Here is a 14156-nt window from a genome sequence, read left to right as displayed (position 1 = left end):
AGGGTGACGTAAATAGCTGTAGATGTGACTCCCAGATTATAAAGCGCTGCATAAAGGAAAGCACAGAAAACACTGGCGTGTTTATGCTCCCTGCATGAGGATCCCTTTCTTGAGCGAATAACAATGAGGAGGGATGGCCTCCTTTCCCCTGCCAGCAGGGGGCGATACAGACCATCACAAGGCAGCTTTGTGTTTTGAAACCACATTGGGGTTATGTGGGAACATTATGCTCAGGCTGTCCAAGGCCAAATTATGTTCTTTAAAAGTTACCAAAATAACCCAGAACACCGAGCAGCCAGTGCAGAGACATGATAGTCCAGGAAGATAACGTTTGTTTTGCTGCTGGGCATAGTTCAGAAAGCGACGTCTTTCAAATTGCAGAGTTTTAGATGCAGGGAGAAATGTAAAACATAAATCATGAGGGGAATATTTTACGAGGCGTTTAAAAGCTGCCTCCTTTGTGTCTGTTTTCAACATTTTAAAGTAATATAGAAAGCAAAACGGGGGAGGTCATTCACAACATGTGATGCAGGCGAGTGGCAGAAACACAACTCACAAAGCCAGCAGTCATGAGGTAGCGCGCATGGTTCGTGACACATGCGCGGACAGTGGCCGCCGCCTGACTCAGCAGCAGCAGCGCGCACGCTCGTGTTTGTGCGCGCGCATGTTTCACGCCGCCGCTAAAGGTGATGCTGAGATGATCTAGGTGCTGATCGTTCAGAGCATGTCTGATGAAGGGAGGAAAAAATAGAAGAAAGAAACAGACTTGGTGTTTGTGAATGTGGAAGAAAAAACATGATTCATTGAGTAATTTAGCGCTGAAGCCTTTAAACAGCGTTCAGAAAAGGGTTCTGCTCCCAGGTCGTCTGTAGCTTGGCTTCTTATTAGTTTTGGCACATGGAGAAATAAGTTATCTATTTATAACTAATTTTCTGGAAATGCCACATAGTATGTTAACCTGCACAGGTTACTGCTTTAGCTGGAACTCTATTGCTCACCTTTTCCCCGTTTTAGTCTAGCATGTGTTCACCTCATGACTGTTACATATTTAGTCATTTTTTTTTCTTTGTCAGGAATGACTCAACAGCTTCCAAATACTTTGCGCTAACCCCAACACGGTCATTTCCAAAAAGCTACACTCCTTTGTTTTTTGTTGGAATTGTTACACAAGATGAGGCGCTGACGTAACGGCAAGCGCTCCGCGTCTGAATCCAAAACAGCACGAGATGAGGAGAGTTTACGACATGTATACAAAGCATGGTAGGCGCGTTGGAAAATATTCAGAATTTGAACAGTTTTTACATTTGGTGACACAATGACGACAAAATTAAATGTATTTTCTTGGGATTTCGTGTGAGAGACTTACACAGAAATTTATTATTTTTTTTTTTTTATGAATAAATATCTGAAAAGTGTGGTGTCCAATTGTATGTAGCAACCTTTACGCTAATACCACAAAATAAAAGCCGGTGCAACCTGTTGCTCTGAGAACTCGGTGAGTAAACAGGGTTCAGACTTTGACCGGGTGACTCTAACGCATCAAAACGCCTTCATAATTAATTTGTAGATCTGGCTTTATGTTTAGAGTCGTGTTCCTGCTAGTAAACCTCCACACGGCATGATGGTGCCACCATGTTTCTGCTGTGGTCAAGGTGAATTGTATTTACTAATTAGGTGAGTTTTGAAGTCAACTGGCTTTACTGGATTTTATGCAGAAGTATCAGAAGCCAAACATGGCCTAAACTTTGACTGGGCTAACACACATATGGTGTTACTTTTTACAGCTGGCTTGTCAGGAAGCGATTATCCCCACAGCATGATGCCACCACCACCATGTTTTATAGTGGCAATTGCAGATTTTATTTTGTAATAAGGTCAATTTTGATGATAACTTATTGCAAGACATTTTATTTAGAGGCGTTAGATTAAAGTGGGCACACTTCCGATTATTTTTGCAAAATGTATTGAAATAATTTGTCTTTTTCTATCCGCTTCACCACCTTACTGTGTTGTTCTTCAACATAAAATCTTGATTAAATACATTAAGGTTTGTGGTTGGGATGTGAAAAATTGTTCATAAGCTATGAATATGTTTGCACGTCGGCACTGTATAAGTAAAATGCATCTAGATTTTTGTTAGGTTATTAGTCACTCAGACTTTTAAATAAGTCTAATAACTTTTAAGTTACTAACCAATTTGTGGTTGAATAAGTACTGAGTACTGCAGAATGGATCTGGGACTTTAGGTCAACATTTTTATCGTGACTTTTATCATTCAGTGAACACATTTACATGCACAGCTGCGTGTGCATGTGAAAGTTTCAGAGGATATTGTGGTTGCAGAGTCAGTATCTGACAGCGAGGTTTCAGTGTTGCTCTTTTACCTGAACTTGCAGGATGAAACATACGATTTGCAAAGACGTTGGCTGTCACAGTTTTGCTGAATAATCATTCATAATCCAGACGGAAGCATGAGAAAAGGCATGTGAAGTGGGGAAAAAAAAAAGATTGATGAATAAATCATTTGAAGTTTGTTATACAGTATACTCAGTAAGCAGTGTCAAATGCTTAAAGGCATAGATTTAAGAAAATGCCTCATTGTCGTTTCGTTTCAGTTTATGAATCTTTCTCCACGTGGCGTGTTCTTTAAATTGCAGAGGACAGGAAGAATGAGTGGGAGTAAAGTGCAAGGGGTGCGATAAAGGTGCATGTGTTTATCCTTCAGCCAAGTCTGAGGAGAACTGGGCAGAAGCCAAGGTTTAGAATAAAACGTGACCACTTTTAATTTGTACAAGAAGCAACTTACTTGGGATATCAAGTCAGCCAGTCTGTTCTACAAGTGTTCAACCCCATGGTTTCTTTTTGTCACAATAAAACCACAAACTTTTCTATATTTATTAGAATTTTATAGACCAAAATCTTTCCTAATAAAAATATCAAAAGTGTGGCATGCACCCTTCGGCTCCATCCAAATACCCTTAATATTAGCTCCTAGCTCCTGTTCCTAGCTCCTGCTCTCTAACCTTTCACGGGGTCAACAGTAAGAACTCTAGTGCGGGTAGAAAAGGAGCTTCGGATCGTTGTGCCGATTTCGGACAGCTTTTATCTCTGATGTTATTACGTGACGGAAACACTCATAGATGATGCGAGTTCCTTCCGAAAATTAACTACAAAGTGCGTGTTCTCTGTTCACCAGACATTTTCGTTGATTTCCCTTAGGGAGCTGTGCTGATACGTCATATCACGCAAAGGATTATGGGATACCTTAAGGCTTCTTAGCACCGATAAGGGATGTCACGGGGTTCTTAGGCAAAATTTGCCGTGGGAGGAAGCATAAAGGCTACTTTTCCTACCTCCTTCCTTACTGACTGCACTATTTGGACAGCACTTATCATGGTGACCACTGACACACTTCTAAAGAGTCCTTACTCTATAAGGGTAATCAGACGGGGTCTCTATTCTGTTTTCCCCAAATCCAGTTCAACCATTGCCTCCAGAGGTCAACTTTGTTAAAAAACAAGAGTCTAGCTGTGTGTTCTTTGATCCCAGTATACATTCAGATGTTTTGTTGAGGCCTCAGAAGTTTATTAGAGCACATTAGTGCAGAAGAAGCATCATGGAGACCAAGGAACTGTCTAATGGTGAGGCTTTGGAGTAGGACCCAATCGCAGACAGGAAGGTTGGATGAGGTGAAGGATTTAACAGTATCAAAGACAAAAATTACAACATGGCAGGAGGCTAAGATTTCTCTGTCCTGTTTCTTGGAGAGAGAAACAGGCAGCAACATGGAGAAGTAGCGGACACGGTGACGGGCAGAGAGTGGAAGAATCCAGCGAGGAACGACGACCAGCAGAGGGCTTATATGCTGAGGAAGGTGTGGAGAATGACAGAGGATGCCGGCGTGTTGCATGTGACAAATACCATCCTAAGAGAATATACTAGAACACACATAGAGCAGAACACAGGAAACTAAATACAAATGCATAAAAATAAACATGGCAAGACCAAAATGACCATAAATAAATGCCAAGGAACGACAGAAAAACAAAAGCCAAGCAGTGGAGATCATGACAGGAATACAACAAACACGTTGGGGATAAGGTTGTTGAGAAGTTTAAAGCAGGGTTACATTACAAAGCAATATCTCAAGCTTCGAACATCTCACAGAGCACTGTTAAATTCATCATCTGAGCAAGGCACTGTGTATATTCTACTACCACTACTACTACTAATGATAATAATAATGGGCTGCACAGTCTTTCTGCATGGAGTGTGTATGTTCTCCTGTTGTGCCTATGGTCCATAAACATGACTGTTAGATTAATTGGTCTCTCTAAATCGCCCTCGGGCGTGAGTGTGCGTGGGCAGGGTTGGTGTCTCTATGTTGCCCTGTGATGGACTGGCATCCTGTCCAGGGTGTAACCTGCCTCTCACCCAATGACTGCTTGAGATAGTCACCAGCCCCCTGCGACCCTGCGTGGATAAGTGGGCATAGATAATGAATGGATGGATCATAATAAGAGGTCCTGGTTTGTGTCTCCAAAGAAAAAAACACATGCTTTGATGTTCTTAGTCAGACCACATCTAGTTTCTTCCGTCGGTATTCTAATTGGATGTGGCAGTTCACTCAGGCTATAATGTTTCAGGGAACAGTGGAGCAAAGTAAACAATACCAAGTATTTGCGATTTGATGCGTGCCTCTCCGAGGGATATAAGTGGGGAATCGATGTGTCACAAGGAAAGCGTTCTGTTTCCAGCTCACAAAGTTCAGGAACACGCTGTCAGCTTCTCTTAACACATGGCTTTCATTTGCTAGAAGACCGGCCCCCCACCCTTTCCTGGGGAAAAGCATGACAAGCGGCGGGGAGCAGAACATTGTGTGTACTCTACATGCTTTTCTGCAGGTGTGTTTGTGCTCCAGAGAGAAGAGAAAAAAAAGAAAAGAAAGAAAGACGTGCTCCCGTGCTGCTGAGTGGGAGGGACCGTGACCGGCTCTGTCCCTGTTGCTGTCTGTGAGAGTCTGCACAGGCACAAGCCCGCCTACCTTCGCGTGAGCATGCACGGGGGACCAGCCAGTGTGCACGGCTGTGTGTGCCGCTCACAATGTACGCTTCACACGTGTGAAGCACAGTGGAGGGAGCTGGAGCTCCTAAGCTGCTTTGCGAAGCTTAAGAGGGCAGCCGCTCGCTGGCTCCTCGAAAAAAAAAAAAAAGGGCAGTGCTCTCTACATGCCTGGAGGGGCTGACAGCATAGCTGAGCACTGGAGCTTGGTGCCCAGGGTTTCACATGACAGTGCTGGGTCAGCTGCCGCCCGCAGAGGCCTTGCACTGCGCCGTGCACCACTACAAGCACGGCTTTCTTCCCCTCGATCGATGAAACCGAATCCCTTCCTGTTTGCTTCCTAATCACAACGCATATCTCATTGGGGCGCATGATTTATTCACTTTGTTCCTTTTGTCTCGCTGGCTGTTAAAGCAGCGAACCTGGCTCCGCACTGCTACGATTTAGTCGAGAATGATTAATCGTGGCGCAGGAGCACAGAACAGACAAACACGAATGCATCGCACTGTTCTGTGCAGGGTATGTAGTGTAGTGAGACTTAATGTTCACAGCTGCCGATATCACAAACAGCCACACACTCTTCTCTCCCCTGCAGGCTCAGCACGAGCCGGGAGCTGGAATATCAGGTTTCCAGTCTGTGTGCACAGTTTGTACTCATCGCCTCAACCTTTGTTCCTTCTCTGTCAGCCATGGCTGTGCTGCGTTGAGGCGCTATCTCCTGCCCCTCCAAGGATGCACCGACCAGACCAGTGTCGCCATTGAGTTTAGGGAGTTGCTAGCAGATTATAAGGCGGCAATTTGTTTGGCTGCATTTGCATAATTGGAAGCATAGGAGCAACAGTGAATCCAAAAAAAAAATTTTTAATGAGCCTTTCTCCATTGGCGCTATAGTGATTCTGCTAGCCGCAGCATTTTGAGCTTTTTTTTGTTGTTGTTGTCTCAGGTTCATTCATGACTTCATTGTATAAAAATGTGCAAACCTCCTACAATCCACGTGCGGTACGTGTAAAAAATGAAAAAGAAAGAAGCAAAGACTCAAAAGGGTGAACTGTTTTTCAGAACAAAAGATACAATAAAACTCAAGAAAAAGATGACAGGTGCATCCTCAATTAATTTTAATTTCAATGTAAAGATAATTGCAATTCAACCCAAAATGTAAAACTCTTGTTTTATGGAACAATAATAGAAAGTGTGATATGTTTTAATCTTGGTGATTATCAAAACCCCCACAAGGATATTTAATGCAGAAACATCGGCTTAGTGAAAAGTATGCCCATTTGCTACCTTTGCTTCCTTTTGCTTTGTTTTCTGCATCAGTGCAAAGTGGCAAGGAGATCAGCCTGTGGCGTTCAGCCAATCTGCACAGTTGGGTTTGGAGTTTCTCATCTTTCCCTTGGCAATACACCACAGATTACATAGTAATTAAAAATATCCATTTAACACATACACCTTTATCCTCCAACAGTTTTTCCTTCCACTCAACTTTCCATTAATATGCTTGGTGACAGCCCTCTGTGATCAGTGAGCTACCAACTCAATGGCTTTGTGGAGAGTGTATAGTCATGACTGCGTGGACATACACAGTAACCTAAGATACCATAACTTAACATTTCTCTCATAATCTATTTTTCGGAGAAACTGAATTTGCGATAATGTACACAGTAAGTACATCTTAGTTCCTTGGTTTCCATTTTAATTCCTGAGAAATGCATTGCTCCTCACCTAAAATGTAGTTAATGTTTGGGAGTAATCATCTGCGACCAGGAGGAGTTCTTGTGGGTTGGCTGCCTCCTGAAATGTGACACCCCTCTGTGAGACGTCACACTGCGTAGCTCCTGGAATGTCCTGCGTAGACAGAACAAACTCAGACAGAGGCCAGCACTTATCTCTTATCACTGGCTGTGACACTTTGTTCTGCTATACCGTCAAATTGGTGCATATCTACAAAACCTATCAGAGGCGAGCCACAACACCGACATGTCAGCTCTGCGGTGTCTTTATGACTTTTGCGTGTTGGATTTTGTGATTTATGAATTGTGCCGGGGCACATTTTATTTCAAATTTCCAAATAAATAAGGGAAACGGGAGCACCGCACCCTTTGGAAAATAATTTACAAACTTGTTTGTTTTTTGCATTTACGATAGCCTCTTATGAGTGTGCTGGAATAACCCCTTTGCAGCACCAGGAAGTCACTCTGCGTCTTTATGACGGAAAGGCTCAACGTTTCTCCAGAACATGACCAATTCTGAAAGACTAAAACTGTTAATCTAACTTCATTAGAACTGAATGGCTGGATTAAACTCTTATTAAATGATTATACAGTTATTACTGCAGTGTTAGCAGCTTTTGCACACATACCACATCTTAAACTGGCTGAACTAATAGTAAAACCATGCAATTCTATATAATCTTACCTTTAATTTCACATTGCATTTTCTTTTTCTTTTTTTTTTTTGAGAAATTTCCCCTGTTACTCTTTGGTTTCCACATTGTTGGTTTTTTTCCCCTCCTCACTGTGGCTTGATTGCACCACTCCACATCATCTGCTGTGCTTATTCCAGCCCTCACCACTAGGGGCACTACTTGGCAAGCTCAAGAGTAATCTCTGCTATAGAAAGGAAAGATGATTCCACAGGAACATAACACAGTTATGGAGGATATTGTTGCACTTTTGCAGTTAAAATTGCGCCTGCATATGCATTCCTGTAAAGACTATAAATAGAAGGAAACATTAAAGGCAAACAAAAAGCATGAGGAAAAAAAACTGATTTAAATAACATTGTAAAGATAATGGACTAACAATCAAACAAACTATAATGTGCAGAGTTTCAAAGATGAAATGTATTTTGTGCCACGGTATGAATATTGCATTGTGACCTCAGGTTGCTCAGTTGCACATGTGATGCTCTGCAGCTGCACATGCAGGATCCCTCCTACTGGTTACACAAGGCAATCGCTGGATACGTGCATGTGTTTGTGTGTGTGAGGGGTGAAGGGCTGGGAAACACATGACCAGGAAAGAAATGATTAATTACTGCTTCTTGAGCAGCAACTCAAACGAAAAACAGAGATTTTGTTTTCCTCATATCCTTCTTCCATGTAAAGAGTGGACACATTATAACTTAGATATTAGTTATCAGGCTTTGTTTACGTTTTTTTTTTTGCTTCCGTCCTGCATGTAAAATGTTTAATCCACCGTGACCTTAACCTGACTTTTTCGGTTTTATTTTCCGCACACTATTCCCACACACCTGAGGGTGTGCACATCTGTACTTTGGCAGTGATAATTCTCAATCTGCACCAGGGGTTTTAGCTCTTTGGCAATGTTACTCGTATGCTGCGGTCTCTGACCCCTGGGATCAAAGTGACATCCCTCCCCGGGTTTAACCCTTGGAGTTTATCTCATCCAATTGCATAATAGCCGCATTGTTCAGAGTAAGGGCATGAGATAATCTGAGTGAAAAAGGTGGCTTAAATCACATCCATTTTCGGATCAACTTTGCATCTGCGCGCTTGCGCACAATGGAGAGACGCCGAAGTGTGAGACATAAAGACCTCTTTGTTGGAACTTGACTCTAAAGAGGGAAGTTGGAGGAAAAATGATGGGCCTGCTGGTTGTTGGCAGTCCCGCTGAGCGCTGACTGTACGCTCCTCTGCCTCCCTTCCATCTCCACACCTCCACACCGTACTCTCTCCCACTGGTGAGGCACGACTTCGGTCACTGTGGATATTAATACACTGCTGTGCCACTGAGTGTGCTCAACGCAGGAGCGAAAATATCTGACAGGGGCTATTTATAGAGGCTGCAGGCGGACAGGCGGATCCACGGCAACACGAGCCGGTCTATTCAGAAGTCTTGTTTCACAGAAACGGCCTCGGAAGATAAGGAGCTGCAAGGACCAGATTCAGGGAGTGAAGTTGGCCACAGAAGGGATAGTTCTGTTTTTTTTTCGTCAGCTGTGGACAGAGAAAATCCTGGTGGACAGAAGCAGAAATAAGCAGGGCTGGTCCAAGAATATATGGGGCCCGGGGCAGAATTGCTGCTTAAAACGAAGCTGTTGGTTATAAATTATAAATTAGTAACAGAACCTGAGCCTAATTCCACACCTTTGCATTTACCATTTTTTGAAGCATTCGGTGAAACAATAATGATATGAACTGCTTTTAATTATTTAAAAAAATTAATAAAGTACAAGGTAAATAACACGTTAATTATAATAGTTAAAGTAAAAAATTACATGCCACAATGATGACTTTAGTTTCAACTTTGTCAGCGCTCCCACAGATTTAGGGCAAAATAAGTAACTCTGCATCTGATGTGACTATTTACATTAACATACATGTCAATTTAGCAGTTGAGTTGTCAAATAAAAATAATAAACATATTTCAATTTAAATAATTTTTTATCAAGCCCCTAATTGATTTCTTTTTTTATTCCATCTAAACACTGAAACAAAATTTACCCTACTAAAAATATAGTTAAAAAAAATATGCGTTTGTGTTCAGTATAAAAAAGAACGTTTTAATTTAAAGATCTGTTATGTATCTTTCTGTTGAAATAATTAGGCCTTATGTTAAATTATTAATTCTGTTTCTAAACAGTTCCCCTCTGATGAGAGTATTGAATTTCTGAATAAATGTAACAGGAAAAAAAATTGATGTTGGAGCTAACTTAGGTCTAGTTTTTTTGTTGAAATGACCTTACATCATGTAATTAGGGAGACATCTGTGTGGTTGTTATTAAGATGCTGCAAAAACATGAACAGCTTGTTATGAGCCTTTAATATTCCACGGTGGGCAGGCTAATTAATCAAACATAGCCTTTACCAGGAGAATATGTAAAGAATTGCAGCCTTACTTACCGTAAATGTTTGCCCGATGGTAAACGTCTCATTCAACGGGCTGCCTGCTCGTTTGTCCTCGGAGGACACCGCACACGCTAGGATATCTGGGCAAGACAATCCAACATGTTGAATTTCGCTCTTAGCACACCACACACAGCAGGAATATCTCTTAAGATTATTTTAAGAGACACGGCGATAATCGGGGCCTCTCGGAAGGGGGAGATCAGGCGAAAATCGGGCTAAAAATCTCCCCGTGTGAAGCAGCCTTTAGTCAGAGGGGAAAATATTTAATATTTTAGTCAATTGATCTACACTTAGTCCTGGGCGATAAATCGAAAATATACCGACACTGAAATTTCCGACAATAACCAACGTTATTTTGCCTGTGTCGGTATTTTCGGTAGGCTATGGTGAAGGCCCCTTAAGACACTGTGCTATGCGTACAGACTGTAGTCACATGACTGTAGTCACATGACTCCACCCCATCCATCGAAAACAAAAAGTGAGAGGTTGAGGTCGAGAAAATGGAGGAAATTTCAAAAGTTGAAGCAGCAGCTTCGGTAGAGCTGGTCGAGGAGGTTTATGTTATTGTCCTTTTATCCTTATCGAGGTGAACTGCTCAATATATCGTGATATTGATTTTAGGCCACATCGCCCAGTGCTATCTCCTCTTACTTTAATTCCTGATTTTAGGAGATAAGGATCATTCATGAAGTTTGGATGCCAAACGTTGAGTCCGAGTCAAGTCTCGAGTCTTTTGAGCTCCAATCGAAGTTGAGTCTGAAGCCTTTGTTTAAGTAACTTAAGAACGACTCAAGTCTACCTTTGGTACTAAAGTCCCCATGTTTGCCCACCAGCCACCATGGCACTAATAATATCTCTTTATAAAGTCCTCAAATCTGACTTTGTGTTCTGCGTTTAGCACCCTTAAAATCTAATTGTTACTTGTAAGACCATACAATCAACCATCAAACCCCTATAAAATATTCAAAATTGTAATAAATAAAGTTAAAAAGCAGTAGGTAAATTCTAATGGCAAGGTTACTTCTCTAAATTACTCATTTAATCTGGCAGATGAATAGATCACCAAATTATTAACTAGTGACAAGTATTTTTTTTTTTTTTACCAATAACATTACATTAGAACAACTACTACTGCTACAAATTTTAAATCAAATTGTACATTTTAACTTGGCCTTCATGTGCCGGTGACATACATTTTAATGTCCATTAATTCTTCATAAACATAACTGCTAATTTGAAGCTTTGACAGTTGGAGTCCAGTTGGAGTCCTGGACATGGTGTCCATGTTATATATAGGCAGATATGCATTTTCTTTGTAATCACCTCATGTAATACTGATAAACTCACACACAACTTTAATAATTACTAGCTAAATTTGAATAAATGCCAAAAACAGCGATACAATATTTAAGGAGCAAATGTTTTGCACAATTAGTTTTCCTGCAGACATGAATAAAAGATCAATCACACCCAGATTCAGTGTCAGATGTAGGTCAGCTGCATCCACTATCCATTGGTCTTGCCTTAAGGAATCCTGCATCATCTTGAGGATTTGGTCGTGGGCAGAGAGGTGAGGATAAATTAATAATGAAAAGCAAGTTGAGTGCATGCTGGCCTCTATCATCTGCTTGATTATGCAAATCTAAGACAAAGCTACGAGGATGAGCAAGGAGAGGTGCAGCATCTCCTTCCCTCCGCAGATCCACAGCAGAGACCTGCACAGGGCTGATTTTCACTCATTCATCACCGCTGACATTTTAATAAGAGCTGCTTGATAAGGGCTCGCTATTGTGTCCCATCATAACAATTTGATCTAGCTAATTGGGAAATCTTTCCCTCCTAAAGCATGTCCATCTTTATCACTCCAAGCTGCCAGGAAGTGCCGGCAAATTTATTACGTTTAGGGCGCTTGCAGCTTTTATAGCCTGATGATTCTTTGTGTTGGGGGATATTTGCCAGAGGCTGACGCCCTGTCGCTCTGTGCAAGGAAGCTGCCAGTGTAAGAGGCCATAGTACAACAGTCACAGGCCGTTTCTCAGTGATAAACAGTGTCAATAATAAGCAGTATCCTCTTCCAGTATCCATGCATAATTTAAGTGTACATGTCCCTGTGCAACGTGTATATGACATTCATTTTCGCATGTAATCACAGACTATTTGTACAGCGCTGTCTCCATAATTTATTAAAAAATACCTACCAGGAAAACATTGACTTAAATGCAATGGTTCAGCTCTGTTTTTTTTTATTACTTTTACAGGTACAATCATTTTGAATTGCTAAGATCTGCTAACTAGTATTTAGCCTTCTACCACTATGGCCTACTAATCACTGTGAGATGACATCTTTCAAACAACCAAGACAACAATTACTGATGATAGCTTCATAGAGATCAGTCAAAAGATTCAAAACTATCCCTTTAATCTAAAGTTTTTTGGTGATTGATTACTAAATTAAGATGTCATGAGCAAAGAGCCATTGCTTCTTGGTTAAAATCGTGTTGTTGCGTTTCTCGCGTCCGTGGTGTGCCGCAACAACGTGCATTTTCTCTGAAAACTGCACAATTTTAAAAACGGGCTCCAGAGCCGAAGGAGTCAAAAACGTCCCGCTCTTAGACGTCCTGGACGCATGGAAATAGTATGTCTGTATGGGGAGGCCCTGGCATATGCACGAGTATGACCACAATCAGTACAAATTAATGTGCACGCACCTGTAACGGATGCTGACCAGTGTAAACCGGAGTAGTTGTTATTTCACAGTTGAACTTCGGTGTCGGTCCGTATTTTTGGTTGAGTCCTTGCTATTCTAATGTTTGTTTATTGATGGGGCCTTTTGAAGCAGGGAGTGTTTGTAGGGATGCACATGTCGGGTTTTCAAAGAGCATCCTGCTACTACTTAACCTGACTCAGCCAGATGGATTTGCTCCGCATATCCATCTGGAAACCTTCCGTTGAAGTAATTTTGGGAAGGGGCGAAAATACTGGTTTAGCTGATTGGCCTATGTTGGTGATAGACGGGCCAAATAAACCAATCAGATCAACGAAGCTATGACGTACTCGTCAACATGCTTCTTCGTCGCTCGTAACAGAGCGACGACGAAAACACAACCACAAGCCAAGCTACTCTTGCTGGCTGCAGGTAAAGGCTCGTTAGCTCAGCAAAGAAATACTCTCTAATTCCGATAAAACTTGCTCGATAGCCACGCTAACGCTAGTTTCATCGGCTGAAGCCGCCATGTTCTTTAGACTGAACTGTCGCGCTTCTCGTTGCGTCACACCTCAACCCGCCTCAAAGCCAACGCTGATTGGACGTTCGTTTGGTGAACGGCTCCAAATTTTCTTTAACGGAGAGTAGCCAGACTGATCTGCGAGTGAAACCTTGAAAGCTCTCGAGATCAGGATGGTCTCACGAGGCTAGCTACTACTGGCACGGCAGGCAAATTATACCACTTTTTTTTGGCGTTTCTACCAGGGCGTTGTGCAAGTAAAACCTTGTGATGAAGGTGTGTTAGGAGAAACTGAAATGCAGTCCTTTTTTTGAATGGATGGCTGTCATGTGCACAGGGCCGAAAAGAGGACAACTGCAGACACTCTCCATTCACTCGCCGCTCATCTTCCAGCCACTCAGGTTGCTTTGTCAAGCTCGACTCCTCCTGCTGCTTTATTGTCTCCTTCACACTTTACAACACAAGCCCCGCTGCGCTTCATGTTCACTGATTGTGACACATCTTAGACCCCCACACCACCCCCCACCCCGCGCCTCTTGCTCAAGGGCAGCTTTCGCTCCCTCTGACCTCCACAGCACTGCGCGGTTATGCATGTGTGTGCGTGTTCATGTGTCACCCCACACCGAGAGACAGACAGAGAGAGAGTGGGAAACAGACGGACCAGCAGACCGGTCTTCTGCGTGTCGGCTTCCAAGACGTTCAAAACACTGTTTTGGGGGATTTTTTTTCTTTTTTTTGACACCGCGTTCTCCACCGTGCTTTCCAAGCCACTCACCTGGTGGTTGCCATGCGAACAGCCAGGCACTGGCAGACTTCTGCATCAGCCTCCTTAGGGGATTGAGAGAACAGAGAGGAGGTTTAAGGGGGAGGAATCTGTCCAATTCTTTTTTTTTTTTTTTAAAAACCCTCCAAACTTGTTGCTTTTTTGGGGGTATTTTGAAAACCATAATAAACTTGCTTGACTGCAAAGGGGTCTGTTATTTGCTGTTAAGGCACACAAC

General features: G+C 42.3%; 2 protein-coding genes across 2 annotated transcripts in view; both read right to left on the bottom strand.

Annotated features, from left to right (window-relative positions):
- LOC105938405 (xin actin-binding repeat-containing protein 1) overlaps nucleotides 1-14156 on the bottom strand; it is a 37257-nt gene that overhangs the window by 19547 nt on the left and 3554 nt on the right. The window lies entirely within an intron of this gene.
- Nucleotides 11574-14156, bottom strand: part of LOC118556969 — a 9397-nt gene continuing 6814 nt past the window's right edge. The window contains exons 7-8 of the mRNA XM_036125745.1: nucleotides 13931-13983; nucleotides 11574-11646 (exon numbers count right to left, since the gene is read on the bottom strand). Of these exons, the coding sequence (XP_035981638.1) occupies nucleotides 11574-11646; nucleotides 13931-13983 (126 nt within the window). The remainder of the gene's footprint in view (nucleotides 11647-13930; nucleotides 13984-14156) is intronic.

The sequence above is a fragment of the Fundulus heteroclitus genome, chromosome 21 (assembly GCF_011125445.2).
Source record: "Fundulus heteroclitus isolate FHET01 chromosome 21, MU-UCD_Fhet_4.1, whole genome shotgun sequence".
In the NCBI taxonomy this organism is placed as follows: Eukaryota; Metazoa; Chordata; class Actinopteri; order Cyprinodontiformes; family Fundulidae; genus Fundulus; species Fundulus heteroclitus.
This window is presented reverse-complemented; position numbering and strand designations above follow the sequence as displayed.